The sequence below is a fragment of the Physeter macrocephalus genome, chromosome 7 (genome assembly GCF_002837175.3).
Source record: "Physeter macrocephalus isolate SW-GA chromosome 7, ASM283717v5, whole genome shotgun sequence".
Lineage (NCBI taxonomy): Eukaryota > Metazoa > Chordata > Mammalia > Artiodactyla > Physeteridae > Physeter > Physeter macrocephalus.
The window spans coordinates 126,002,968-126,017,456 of NC_041220.1; the positions used below are offsets into that span (position 1 = coordinate 126,002,968).

At 35.3% G+C, this 14,489-nt stretch overlaps 1 protein-coding gene across 1 annotated transcript in view; it reads left to right on the forward strand.

Moving 5' to 3' along the window:
• The window catches only part of BLTP1 (bridge-like lipid transfer protein family member 1), a 203,020-nt gene extending 189,881 nt beyond the window's left edge, over positions 1-13,139 (forward strand). The window contains exons 80-88 of the mRNA XM_028492249.2: positions 231-388; positions 506-698; positions 911-1,128; positions 4,066-4,317; positions 5,009-5,212; positions 6,573-6,767; positions 7,181-7,315; positions 9,839-10,004; positions 12,382-13,139. Coding sequence (XP_028348050.1) covers positions 231-388; positions 506-698; positions 911-1,128; positions 4,066-4,317; positions 5,009-5,212; positions 6,573-6,767; positions 7,181-7,315; positions 9,839-10,004; positions 12,382-12,598 — 1,738 coding nt within the window. The 3' untranslated portion in view covers positions 12,599-13,139. The remainder of the gene's footprint in view (positions 1-230; positions 389-505; positions 699-910; positions 1,129-4,065; positions 4,318-5,008; positions 5,213-6,572; positions 6,768-7,180; positions 7,316-9,838; positions 10,005-12,381) is intronic.
• Positions 13,140-14,489: the final 1,350 nt, after the last annotated feature.

The following is a 14,489-nucleotide window of genomic DNA, read 5'->3' on the forward strand; positions in this document are numbered from 1 at the left end:
ACCGCATGAAATATGTGTTCTAAAAAGATAGAAAATAAGGAAAATAGCATAATTTTCTAGTTAAGAAGAAAGCGTCATCATTAATGTTAGTATTCAAATGTTTACCATAGTTTTTATAAGAAATGTATTGTTTCATTGTCCAACTTTTTTGAAATCATCTAACTCCTGTTTTAATTCATTGACATGGGAAGCCATATGTCCAATTAATAACACTTTTTCTTTTTTTATAGCTGGACAACTAGTGGTTTGAAGAGCCAGGGCCGTCTGTCAGTAGGAAGTAATCGAGATCGAGAGATAAGCATGTCTGTTGGTCTAGGAAGATCACAGTTAGATTCTAAAGGAGGAGTAGTTGGAGGGACTATAGATGTCAATGCTTTGGAGATGGTTGGTATGTTGAAATTTTACAACTGAACAAATACGTTGAAGAAAAGTATTTGAAAATTGATTTTGATGAGTTTTTCCCATGAGGCATTTCTGTGAAAAGTAATTATTGTTTCTATTTTAGCTCATATTTCTGAACATCCAAATCAGCAACCCAGTCACAAAATTCAGATTACTATGGGTTCTACTGAAGCTCGTGTTGATTACATGGGCTCAAGTATTCTCATGGGTATCTTCAGTAATGCTGATCTCAAGCTTCAGGATGAATGGAAAGTAAATCTGTATAATACACTGGATTCAAGCATGACCGATAAAAGGTATTTAGTAAAATACTACTTTTTCAGTACTTTACGTGACTACTCAACATATTTTCTATCATCCAGTGAGAAAACACAAACCATTTTTCCTGCACAGTGATTTTATATCATAATTAATATGAATGAAAAACTGGTGGGGAAGAGACTTTTTCTTGTGCTTTTAAACTGTCTTCTGTAATATATATGATAAAAGATTCTGTTTTATGCTCTAGTGAAATTTTTGTCCATGGAGATCTGAAGTGGGATATTTTCCAAGTAATGATATCAAGATCAACTACACCAGACCTGATAAAAATAGGAATGAAGCTGCAGGAATTTTTCACTCAACAGTTTGACACCAGCAAACGCGCTCTGTCTACCTGGGGACCAGTTCCTTATCTTCCACCTAAGACAATGACTAATAACCTAGAGAAAAGTTCACAAGAACAATGTAAGAGTTAGAAGACTAAGGCTTTATATATGCTTTATCTTTCACTAAATATGTGTTAATTTAAAATAATATCTATATACCATACTTAAAAAGTGGTCCATATGCTTTTTATCCTGCTCACTCAGCAAAGTACCCAATTTCCTACCCGCCAGTGGAATTAGAGGCCATCATTTGGGAAGTCATTCATTCATTATCTCCTCCCCCTGCCACAGCTCATCTACAATCATGCCATTATTACAGATTACATCACTACATTACAAATTAATTCTTACTTTATTACGTAATTACAAGTTACAACTAATGATTAGATATATTTTTTTATTTCTGAATAGCTTACATTGTATTTCCCATTACATTACTCATGTTCATTTGACTGTTTAATACACACAACTATACTCCATGCTCTTGAATACTAAATATGACAACACCACGTTCTGGTTTAGAGCATGGACTATGGAATCAGAATGTCTGAGTTTGGATTTATTACCTGTGTCATATTAGGCAGATTTTCATTCAGTAATTCAAATTTTTATTATGTATCAACCGTGTTCTTAAGCACTGTTTTAGGCATAGGAGATCTACTAGTAGAAAAAATTCCTACCCTCATGGAGCTTACATTTTAATGGGAGAGACAGACCATAACAAATTTGCTAAGTAAGTAAGTTTGTAAGATAATTTTAGGTAGAGAGAAATGCTGAGAAAAAGAACAAAGCAGGGGAAGGATCATAAAGTCTGTGATACATACTGTGAGGATAGCTGTCTGACAAAGAGTGGTCAGGGAAACCTTTTCTGAAGTGAGAGCTAGGCTAAGATCTGGGGAAGAGAGTTCTGGCCAAAGTGGGCTACTGAAAGGTGCAAAGCTCCTACAGTCGGGAGGAAACTTGCTTGTTTGAGGATCACTGAGGTGGCCCACTGTGGTGGAACAGAGTGAGCAAGCAAGAAAATACTGGACATGAAGTTAGAGGCCAAAGATACGATTTCTAGTATGACGGGTAGCTACTGGAGAGCTCTGAACAGATCTGATAGTGTCTGATTCACTTTTTAAAAAATAATCCTTTTTGAAGCATCACTCTGGCTGCTGTGTGGGGAACAGACCAAGGTAGTTAAGAAGGAAAGTAAGGAAATCACTGCAAATAATTACCATTACCATTGCTACAGACTTACATTACCATTGTAAGGATTTTCTGAGAGTCCAGGCAATAGACAATGGTGGCCTTAACTAGAGTGATAGTGGTAAAAGTGAAAAGTAGTCAGAAGCAGGATAATTTTTAATGATTTATTATCACATAAGCAGTACATGTGCATTGGGAAAACAAATGAGAAAACATATACAAGCAAAAAAAAAAAAATCACATTCCGCCCAGAAATCATCACTGTGAACACTTTAGAGTGTATACTTTCAGATACTTTCCTATGCGTGTGTGTGTGTATGTATATATGTGTGTGTGTATGTATACATATATACATACATACACACACACACACACACACGTACTTTTTACCAAAACATTATTCACATTGTTTTGTAGCCTTTTCCAGTCAACAGTCTCCAACTTTCCATTGTGCTAATTATCTCCTCTAGCCACCTCAGCACAGTCCACAACTGATCTAAAATTATATTTACAACTGGTTTGTCCAAACCAGTATATCCAATTCAAGATCACAGATTAAAAATGGTTATGTTCCTTTACTATTTTTAAATTCAGTATAGTCCTTTTTTTAGTGACCTGACTTGCTGAAGAGACTTGGCCAATTGTCCTGCAGAATATCCTACTTTCTGGGTCTTTTTCAGTTGCTTCCTTATGGTTTCATTTATCTTGTTCCCCTAGTCCCTGCATTTCCTTTAAACTAGAATTGGTATCAGACATATATACAAATAGAGGGGTGTTCCCAAAAATGCATGGCCTGGATTCTTCCAAAAAGTCTTTGTCATGGGAAACAGACAAACGGGCTTAAGGAATTGTCTTAAAGGAAGCTAAAGAGATACGCCAGCTAATGCATGATCCTTGCATGATCATGATGTGTGATCCTTGGTTAGATCCAGAATGAGAATTGTGGAAAACAGCCAAAAGGACAGTATTGGAATAAGTGGGAAATATAAATATGAATTGTACGGATGACCCTTGAAAAACATGGGTTTGACCTGTGCAGGCCCACACACAGATTTTTTTCACTAGTAATGAGTACTGTGGTACTACACCATCTATGGTTTGTTGAATCCTGAGGAAGTGTGGATGTGGAGGGCCAACCATAAGTTATACGTGGATTTTTGACTGTGCGGAGGCTCAGTGCCCCTAACCCCCATGTTGTTCAGTGGCCAACTGTATATCTGATTAGTTCTTCTTGAACTTTAATGTGCCTCTGAAACACCTGGAGAGCTTTTTAAAATGCAGATTCTGATGCAGTAGATTTGGGGTGGACGTAAGAGTGAATTTCTAACAAGCTCCCAGGCGATGTTGATGCCGCTGGTCCTCAGACCTCACTTTTGAGCAGCAAAGGGTATAAAAGATTTTTTTTCCAGTACTTAAAATCAGGGATCTGCCTTGGATTTCTAGGCCTTCTAATCACTAGTTCACTTAACCCCTCTTCTATTTCACTTGAAGAGTCTAGATGAAACACCTAGTTTACAAAGGTACTGTGAGAATTACATAAAATTTCATGCAGGCACTTTGTAAATCATTAATCATTACAGAAGCATTAGTTGTAATTATTATTAGCAAGGTGCTCCTTTCCTGAGTTCTAGCCATCCTTACACAGCATCTTTTCCCAGACCGTATCCCTATTAGCTTCTGCTTAATGTTAACCAGGGACTGAATTGTTTTCATCTGTTATCTGAGTCACTTCAGCCGTAGAAAGTAGCCACCTGCTGTCTTCCTACCCAGCATTCAGGATGCTCATGAGGTATTTCAGGCTCGGTGGTTTTTTGTTCTCTTGCAGTGCTCGATGCAGCTCACCATCGACATTGGCCCGGAGTACTGAAGGTGGTATCAGGATGCCACATATCCTTATTTCAGATGCCGTTACCGGAAGATGGAATGCAGTTTGGAGGATCAATGAGCTTACATGGAAATCATATGACACTAGCTTGCTTTCATGGCCCAAATTTCCGTTCAAAATCATGGGCCCTTTTTCACTTAGAGGAACCAAATATTGCTTTTTGGACCGAAGCTCAAAAAATCTGGGAAGATGGTAAACCGACACATTTTCAGCTTTCACTTTTCCCCATCTTCTTATATGATTATATATGACAAAGTCATTTTCTTTTCTCATATCTTTTATCTGTTTTTCTTATGGTATTTCTGAAATCCATCTCTATTTATTATCATGTATCTGACAATGTCAAGGAGTTCACTGCCAATGAGTCAGTATCTATAAAGTCTGGGACATGTTAAAGGACTTACTTCTGAACTTACCATCTCACTCTGTTTCTTACTTAGGCAATTAAAGTTTTTGTTGCTGTGGTTGGCCATAGTCATAATAATAGTTATTGTAAAAAATTCTTATAAAAACATGAAGAGAAGATGACACACAGTGGTAGTGTAAGGAAATTACTTGCCAGTCAAGACTATTTTACAAAACTTTTATGGGCAGGCTGTGCTTTTACCTCTATTTACAGTTTCTTTTAGCTTTAATTTTCTACTCAGTGGTTTCTTAATGATGAAGGAAAAAATGGTTGATGTTTTTCATCTTCTTGGGGATAGATCCAGTTACAACTAAAAGAAAAAGTATTTGTGAATTTTTTTCTCTCTTATGTACTTAGTTTTACACCCTTCTCTATCTATGTATGACTTACCTAGCTAAATCTATTGCTCTAGGGCCACAACTTTTCTTCCATCTAAATATACTTTGTTACATTGAGAAACTATTTTTTCCCCTTTAGGCGCTAGTGAGCATTCTACATATATTGTACAAACACTGGATTTTCATCTGGGCCATAATACCATGGTTACCAAACCATGCGGTGCTTTGGAAAGTCCTATGGCAACAATAACCAAGATAACAAGGCGTCGCCATGAAAATCCACCCCATGGAGTAGCAAGTGTGAAAGAATGGTTCAATTACGTTACAGCCACAAGAAATGAAGGTTAAAAGTTTGATTCTTTGGAGAGATTTATTTTGTTTTGTTTTTTCTATTTTGGCTCTGGTGACTGTGTTTAGAATTTAAGTGTAGGGAGAATTTCCATTTCTTTAAACAATTTTTGTTTTATTCCAGCTGCCTTAAGTAGCAATATTAGTACATGATTCACCACCCTAGTAGTGCAACATCTCATGGACTAAAATTATTTTAGATGTAACTGAAAACATTAAAAATAAAATTGGTTTAAATAAATGAAATTAAGTTTATTATAATTGGAAACTTTTTTTTTTTTTTTTTTTTTTTTTTGGCGCTGTACGCGGGCCTCTCACTGTTGTGGCTTCTCCCTTTGCGGAGCACAGGCTCTGGACGCGCAGGCTCAGCGGCCATGGCTCACGGGCCCAGCCGCTCCGCGGCATGCGGGATCTTCCCGGACCCGGGCACGAACCCGTGTCCCCTGCATCGGCAGGCGGACTCCCAACCACTGCGCCACCAGGGAAGCCCTGGAAACATGTTTATAGTAATGTTCACATTGGAGGTTTGGGAAAGTTTTTATACAACTAAGTAACAGAATACCAAAAATTAAGGTTCAGGATGGCTGGAATAAAATGAAACTAAATATTAGTATTCCTATGAAGTCATAAGTTTAAAGAGAGTGCTTTTGACGAAGTTTTTAAATTCATTTTAATTTATTCATTTTTTTAATCCTCTCAGAATGGAAAAGAAGATGGCTTGGGCCTCATGGAAAATAGTTGTTATGCACAGGCAACCCTAGGGATCAGAGACTGTTAAAAATGTTCTCAGAACAAAGGAAGATAAGGAAGTAAATTAGATTCACCGGTCTTGTAGTAATTCAGTCATGAAAATTCTTATTCTGCAGTTGTTTTTGTGTTAGAGTTTAGAGTACTGCTTTTACCAATCATTTTCCTCTGTATTAAAAAGCTGACTAGACTGGGACATGTTCAGACTTGAATGTTTTACTTAAAAAAGACCTCCTGGGACTTCCCTGGCGGTCCAGTGGTTAAGACTTCGCCTTCATTAAATTCAGATACGATTTCAATTGAGAATAATATTCAAAATTCAAGAAACAAAAAAACACAATTTACTGGATTTATCCAAAATCATGTTATGAAGCTTCAATACTGAGAATAGTGAGATATATATTTTTATATATGTGTCCATATTTATATCTATAGAGGCATATAACTAGTCTCAAAATCAAAGCTTAAATATGGCTCTCTTTTTTAAAATGTATTCATTTTCCAGCCTTTTGAAATGATAAAAGTTCTGTGTATCAGTGTCATGAAAGCTATATGCTTATCAATGCCTATTGGTTTGATTCTTATTGTCTTTATCATTATGCTTGTAGAGCTAAACCTGCTTCGTAATGTTGATGCTAATAACACTGAGAATAGCACCACAGTGAAGAATTCTAGTTTGCTGAGTGGATTCAGAGGATGTTCTAGCTACAATCATGAAACAGAGACTATCTTTGCATTACCAAGGATGCAGCTTGACTTTAAATCTATTCATGTTCAAGAACCACAAGAACCTTCATTACAGAGTATGTGGAAAAACAATCTTTAGTTTCTAAAGATAACTAAGAAAATTCTAAAGGATCTTCAAACTTCTTTTTTTTCCTGAAGGTTATTTTTGTAATATAATATAATGAAATTGATCTTCTGGTTCAAATTGATTGATATTCTTACCAGCTGTATGACCTCTGGCAAATAATTTACTCCATTTGTGCCTCTTTCTCCTCAAATGGTGCTAATAGGACTTCATCGGGTTATTATGAGTAAATGGCATATACTTGGAAAGTGCTTAGTAAACTATCATCATCATTCTGTAAGTCATATACAGAAATTGCATTTAAGTGGAGGCATTTACACGGACCCATGTAAATTCCTTGTTAATGGGAAGAGGAAGGGACTTATTTCAATAATCTTTTACTGTAAAAGAACTTTGCCATTGCAGACGCCAGCCTGAAGCCAAAGGTAGAATGCAGTGTGGTGACAGAGTTCACTGACCACATTTGTGTGACGATGGATGCTGAGCTCATCATGTTTCTTCATGATTTAGTGTCAGCTTATCTTAAAGAAAAAGAAAAAGGTGGGTAACGTATTGTGTTTTTTTTTTTTTTTTCCTTTCAAGCTTCAGGAAGGGCAGCTCTCACTACGATTTATACGGATTTTTATGGTCTAGTGATAAAATGGGTAGAATATGTCTCCTTCCTCTGTGAGTTACAAATATCAATAAATATGTATTAGTAAGACTATGTGATAGACTTTCTGAGTATCTGCCAGGTACATTTCATTTTTTTCTAACCATATCTCAAACTGAATGGTGTTTTATACTTTACAAAATGTTTCCATATATGTTCTGTATATTATCGGGTCTAGTAAGATAGTCTCACAAAGTTGGAAAAGAAAACCTCTGAGGAAATATTGCTAGTCAAAGTGAAATGACTAGAGAAACAACTACATAATAAAGTTAGCAAGAGTTACATACATAATTGGGAAAACTGAATTAAATAAGACGTATCTGTCTCGAATGCACAGAACATCATCTTTTTTATAAATATTTAGACCTCAGTAGTGGTGTCTTGTTTTCATGAGCTAGCTAACATTGGTTTTACTCACTGGAAACTTAAATGTTGGCCCACTAAGAAACATATGGTGACCCTAATATCCATATGGAATTGGCTAAATATATTATGGTGTGTCCATACAATGAAATGGAATACTCTGTAGCTGTTTAAAAGAATGAGGTAGTTTAAAATGTCACGATATGGAATGCTCTCCAAATATATGGTCTTTATTCACTCAATAAATATTTATTGTGCAACTATATGAATATACAATGGTAAAAACAACAGATGTGCTTTTAAAAAAAACTGCTTCGAATAGATGAAATTTGTTCGTCACACTATAATAACTGCTTCATTTTTTCCAAGAAGAAAGAAATATAAAATTTATCTTGTAGATATTTCAAAATAGCTTCATGATGAATGAGTGAAGAAAACAAAGACAGATTATCAAAAGACCATGTGGAAAGAGTGTAAATATAGCATACATAAATTGTATCGCTCTTCCATTACTGTTTAATCTAGATGTGCCAAAAATTCAGTGAGAGTGAAAGCAATAATGATGGCTAGGAGAAATCTATGAGCCATTCAAGTAAAGTCTTCACATAGAGCAACAAAATATACCGTCACTGTTAATCCTCTTGTTTTTCTCTCTGCCTTATTTAATATTTAAACTTAATGTGGAGAAACACAGATTCTAGATAAAGCTGTGAAGTGCAGAATTCTTTTCTAGTCTACCTAGGTATGAATGCCTGCCAGATTTCTTTCCCTCAGGTATTATGTGGAACCTTTGTCACTTTATGAAATATTGTGTTGCCCTGCCATGAACTGTATTTCTTTTAAAATATATTTTTTATAGAAATTGTTATAAGACATTATTTCAATGAGAAAAGAGGAAATAGGGACTTGATTATCGGACTTAGAGTAACAAAATTATTACTTATGGGGATTTTAATTATAAATAAAATATTTTAATAGCTGTAAGTATATATTTTTTTAAAAAACTAAAAGCAAGTAGTGTTGGGCAAAATAAATATAAACATGCCTCAGAAAATTCTTAACAGCATGTAAGACTAGAGCAGAATCAACATATTCCTAGAACATCCTAGAACATCCAGATAAACTGTAGTACTGTAACCACCATCAATAATAAACAAAAGCAGAGCAACAGACCAGGCAATAACTGAAGACATCTGTATTCCGATGTGGTGTGAGAGTACAGCTTCATTCCTAGGTTTATTCCCAATCAATATATTATCCCACTGCTAATTAACAGTTATAACCAGAGCTACATGATACATATTTCATATTAATCATTATTTTATGCCCAATTTGTGTCTTAAAAACCTGTGCCCTGTAGAAATGCTGTATTTATTAAAGATCATATGAAAGCTACTTTTGTCCCAGATTCAATTTTAAGTATATCATTTAGGATCACCAATTTTAAAAGACTTCATTTTTCATAAAACATTTGAGTACTCAACTATGAAGAGTGAAAAGACTGTTTACCTAAAAACCTCCTAAGTTAGTACAGCTGTTCAAATATATATATATATATATATATATATATATATATAGGCAAAAACATTAAAAAACCATTGAGCTGTACACTTAAACGAGTGAACTGTATCTCAAAAAAGCTGTTAAAAAGTCATCCACCCACAGGCATTTTTTTAGGAGCCCTACAACTGTCAATTTCAGTGTCCTATGCCTGCTATCAAATAAATCTCAGTATTCTTTTCTGTATGTTTTAGGCACACAAATACATGTAAAACATGTGCTATTACTCAAAAATAAATGATGACATGTTATTTCTAATTCTTACTGGAGAATAAAATAACTTCGATATTGTCTTTCTCCAAGAAATACCAATAACTGGCACTTACTTATGGCTTATTTTTAAATATTTTTTAAGAAATGTAATTAAATGAGGCTTTGGCCAGTTTATAAATAAAAACAAATGGAGCCAATTACTTTGTTCATTTAGTGACTTAAAATAAATTTATAAGATATGTATTTGCAATATTAATATATCATTTTCCTTATAGCTATTTTTCCACCTCGGATTTTATCTACTCGACCAGGACAGAAAAGTCCAGTTATCATTCATGACGAAAATTCCTCTGACAAAGACAGAGAAGACAGCATCACTTACACTACTGTGGACTGGAGAGATTTTATGTGCAATACATGGCATCTAGAACCCACTCTTAGGTAAGGAGTGGGTGTACATATTTACCTATTTCCTATGAGATTATTGAGAAAAAGGTTATAAATAATGCAGCAGGTTAAATATGGTTTACCAAAAAATATTTTTATGTTAGTCACTTATAACCTCTACAGCTTCTGACTGATATTTTTGCTGCTCCTTTTTTCTTTTGTAAGTGCTTCTAAGCTAGGCAAAAGAAGCACAAACAACTGAGAATAGCTCTGTGCTGACTAGCTATCCATTGTGTGACATGACATCCTGTCAGTTAATCAGTGAAAAATGAGAGTAACTCTACTTTTGCAGTTGCTATTATTTTTTCACCATCTCAGCAGGATGTTATTTTCAGGTGTTTCAGGTAGCTACAATAAACTGTTTTGTAAGATGCAGAAGTCACACATCATCATTAAGGAGTCATTACAATTTCTCACATATGTCATGACAATGTAATAGAACCTACAGTGTCACAGTGTCTGTCTGCATACTAAGCAATATAAAACCATCCTGAAATGTCAGATTTAATTCAGATTTAGGTTCCTTTACTGTGGCATGTTCTACTACAGTCACAATCCCAGCTACATCACATTGTTTTCATATCAAACTTTCCAAAGTATTTTCTAGTTTTAATTACATTAAACTTCTGCTGTAACTAGCGGTACTTGCTTTGTATGTCCTTGTGTGTGATTTAACACTCACAACCTTCCTATTATTTTCCTCTTTTCTCTCATCTGCTTTGTTAATCAAATTATAACTGTCCATCATGCAATAACAGTATCAAAAAAAGTCCAGCACAACATTCTGCAGAATGATACATATTTCATTTAGACAACGTTATTATTCAGATATATTTATGCCACAAAATCATTCCAAACTAGTAAGATCTCCATTATTCAGTGGACTCCTGTATAAGCAGAAAGTAGTGACTTTGTGTTAGTAATTTGTATTTAATAAAATATGTTGTAACCAAATCAATAATACACTTTGGTATTAATAGTACATATACTCATGAGAAATATTAACAGTGTCAATATTAAAATACTGCAAAGGTCCTAATACAGAAAACTGTTCAGTATATGTAAATCTCAATAAATATAATGAAATTGACTATCTTTTAATTTAAAATGAGAATAAAAAGTTAAATTTGCCATAAACATATATATATATATATATATATATATATATATATATATATAGATACACCTATCAAGAGATTCAGCGATACGGTACAGTGGTGGAGCATGTGGTTAAGGGCTCCAGCTCTAAGCCCAGCTACCTAGCATAGTGGCTGAGTGACCTTGGCCAAAGGATCTAACGCCTCACAGGTGCCTCATATGAAAAATTTGGAAAATGGTATTACCTACCTTCCAGGGTTGTTACAATGGTTACATGAGTTAATTAATGGAAAAAGCTTACAACCATTAGAGTTTTAGCAGACCAGTGCTTAATACCCTCCTTTTCCCTACCTAAAAGTTCAAGATCAATTGAAACAGCAAGAGGCAGCTGGAAATCAGAATTACAGCTTAAATACTTATAAAGCTGGTAACAGAATGTGGTTTGGTGTCAAGCAGCAATGTCTATTACAGAGTCCAGGCTTGGACTTACTACAGGGTCTCAGTGATGCAGAACTCAAGCAGGAGGGGGGTGCAGAGGGACACTAGAGCTGTGCGGTCAGCAGCCTTGGGCGTCACCTAGCTGCAGGCAGCCGGGAACAGTCCTGGGCTGGCTATTTAGGGGCCTGTCCTTGAAAACCCTGTGGCATGGAGGAACAGTTCAAAATGAGTGGCTCCTGAAGAGCAGGTAGGGAGGAGGGTACTGAACTACATTACTCCGTTCCTTTGTTAATGTGCCAATCAATCAGATAAATCATCAGTAAGGGGGCAGAGAAAGACCAGGAGTGTTTCACTAATGCTGTTCTTCCATATGGAGGAAAATAGAAAGAATAGGGAGAAAATGGTTCTTCCTTCAAACATATTTAGCACATAGCAAACACTTAGTAAATTAATTTTAGCCTTTTTCTCCCAGCTTTATTGAAGTATAATTGACAAAACAGATATTTTAAGTACAACATCATGATTTGATATACGTGTACATCATGAAAGGATTCCCCCCATCAAGTTAATACCATCTTTTAGAATGAGCCAGATGTCCTTTAAAGGTTTAAGATGACCATGTAACTTGAGGCCTAAAATAAATTAATCACGATGAAATTCACTAAATGCCGTTGCTGTGTAGGCTCACACATTTTTTGAGTGCTATTACAGTGAATCCAGGAATTGTAGGTTAGACAATCATTTGCATCTACTGAAAATACTTTGTCTTGAACCTACCTTCAGGACTGTGCCAGGGCACTGTACTCCTAATAATAATAATTTATAATTATTTTAGATTAATTTCTTGGACTGGAAGAAAAATTGATCCAGTAGGCGTTGATTATATTCTTCAAAAATTGGGCTTTCATCATGCCAGGACTACTATTCCTAAGTGGCTTCAAAGAGGAGTCATGGACCCACTGGACAAGGTTCTGTCAGTTCTTATTAAAAAACTCGGTACTGCACTACAGGATGAAAAGGAAAAGAAAGGAAAAGATAAAGAAGAACACTAAAAATGTAACTTGATCTGTGAACAAATTTTGATTCTGTCCGTTAAGCTTTATTACACTGGAGTGTTGGGTTTTTTGGGGGTTTTTTTGTATAGTAAAATTATTTTAAATATAACTTAAAAAAATTCTAATTTTGTGGCCATTATATTAAAAGTTTATAAGTTAACCTGTTTATTCTAGTTCCACCATTCTGTATACAGTGAAGTATTGCATGATAATGTAAATTTTGTGAAAAACTAGATTAAAATATACACATCTGCTCAGTAAGGTTTATAACTGTATTATGTGCAATATGATTCCTGCATCTTTAAAATATTTTCAGAATAACTGTGAATTTCCTTTGTTATTGGCCATAACTTTTAGAAAAAAATTTTGTTGATAATGTGACTTTTTGTTTTTTTGGACATTAATTACTTTTTCTTTTTTTTAAGTATAGACTTGTATAAATACCTATTTGTATATAGTTTGAGTAATTGTGATACAAATACATACCACTAAAGTATTGTTTGTAACTATTGTAATAAAGTCACAATAATTGGTTTCAGTCTATAGTTGTTTGAGACTTTTCTTCCTTTTATAGCTTATTTTTATAATAAACGATGCCCATCCAGTGAGTGTCAGTTACTGTTTTCACTAAAAATAATACTTTTATAAAAAATTATCTCGGGCTTCCCTGGTGGCGCAGTGGTTGAGAGTCTGCCTGACGATGCAGGGGACACAGGTTCGTGCCCCAGTCCGGGAAGATCCCACATGCCACGGAGCGGCTAGGCCTGTGACCCATGGCCACTGAGCCTGCGCGTCCGGAGCCTGTGCTCCGCAACGGGAGAGGCCACAGCAGTGAGAGGCCCGCGTACCGCCCAAAAAAAAAAAAAAAAAAAGATACAGCCCTGTGTAGATACCAGTTTCCAGGCAGTCTGCTAAAATTATATTTTGAGTATCAGGTACCTTATCCTATTCTAGTAAATCACATTATACATCCAGATTTTCTATAACATTCCAATGACGTAACAAAATCTAAAGGATTTTCTCATATAAAGATCATAATTCCTGGCCCACTTTAGACCTGGAATTCACAAACCATCTGTAGTGAAAAATCATTTTTTTAAAATTACTTATATGTAGCACCAAATATAAATCTGCAGTACCAAAATATAAATCTGCAGTGCCAATCTAAACTGCCAAAGCAATACTTGTAAAATACAGTAAAGATCAATTATTCAAAATGAAAACATTTTTAAAAATACTCAAGAACATATAAAATACAACCTCAGATTTTTAATTTTTTACATTCAGTTTTATTATTAGATTCAAGTGTGTTGTCAATTGCTGTAAGAACTTCTAAACGCGTACTCTCAATTTCTATACTTCTTGTAGAACATTAATAATTCATGGAGTGGCCTCAGTCCATGGACTACACTAAATAGAATTGCTCTAGAACCTTCTCTATCCTCACTATGGAATGGTGTCTTCTAAAGTTTAATGGAATAAACCTGATTGCCCGTGTGGACTTGTCATTTTCTACGGCAACCGGTAGAGCCATACTCAGAATGCTGTGCCCTCCACACAGTGAGAGCTAGTTACCCATTTCCCTTTGTCACTAGCACATATTTTAAAGTCAGTTGAGAATCTTTTTTGTTGTTGTTGTTCCCATTTTGGACCTCAAGCATAAAGTATCCTTAGCCAGAAGTGTTAGATGGATAGACAGTCCTCAACTGAGCAATACTCAGTAAGTTGTGGTTCTGTGAATTTTGTCTGCTTTACCTGTGTAGGTCAGAGTTGAGCAACTCAAGGCCAGGAAAGGCTCTGAACTCAAGTTCAAACAAACAGTTTGTTCAGGCAATGATATGTGACAAACCCTAGGGAAAGCTCTCAGAAGAACCATCAGATATTGGGA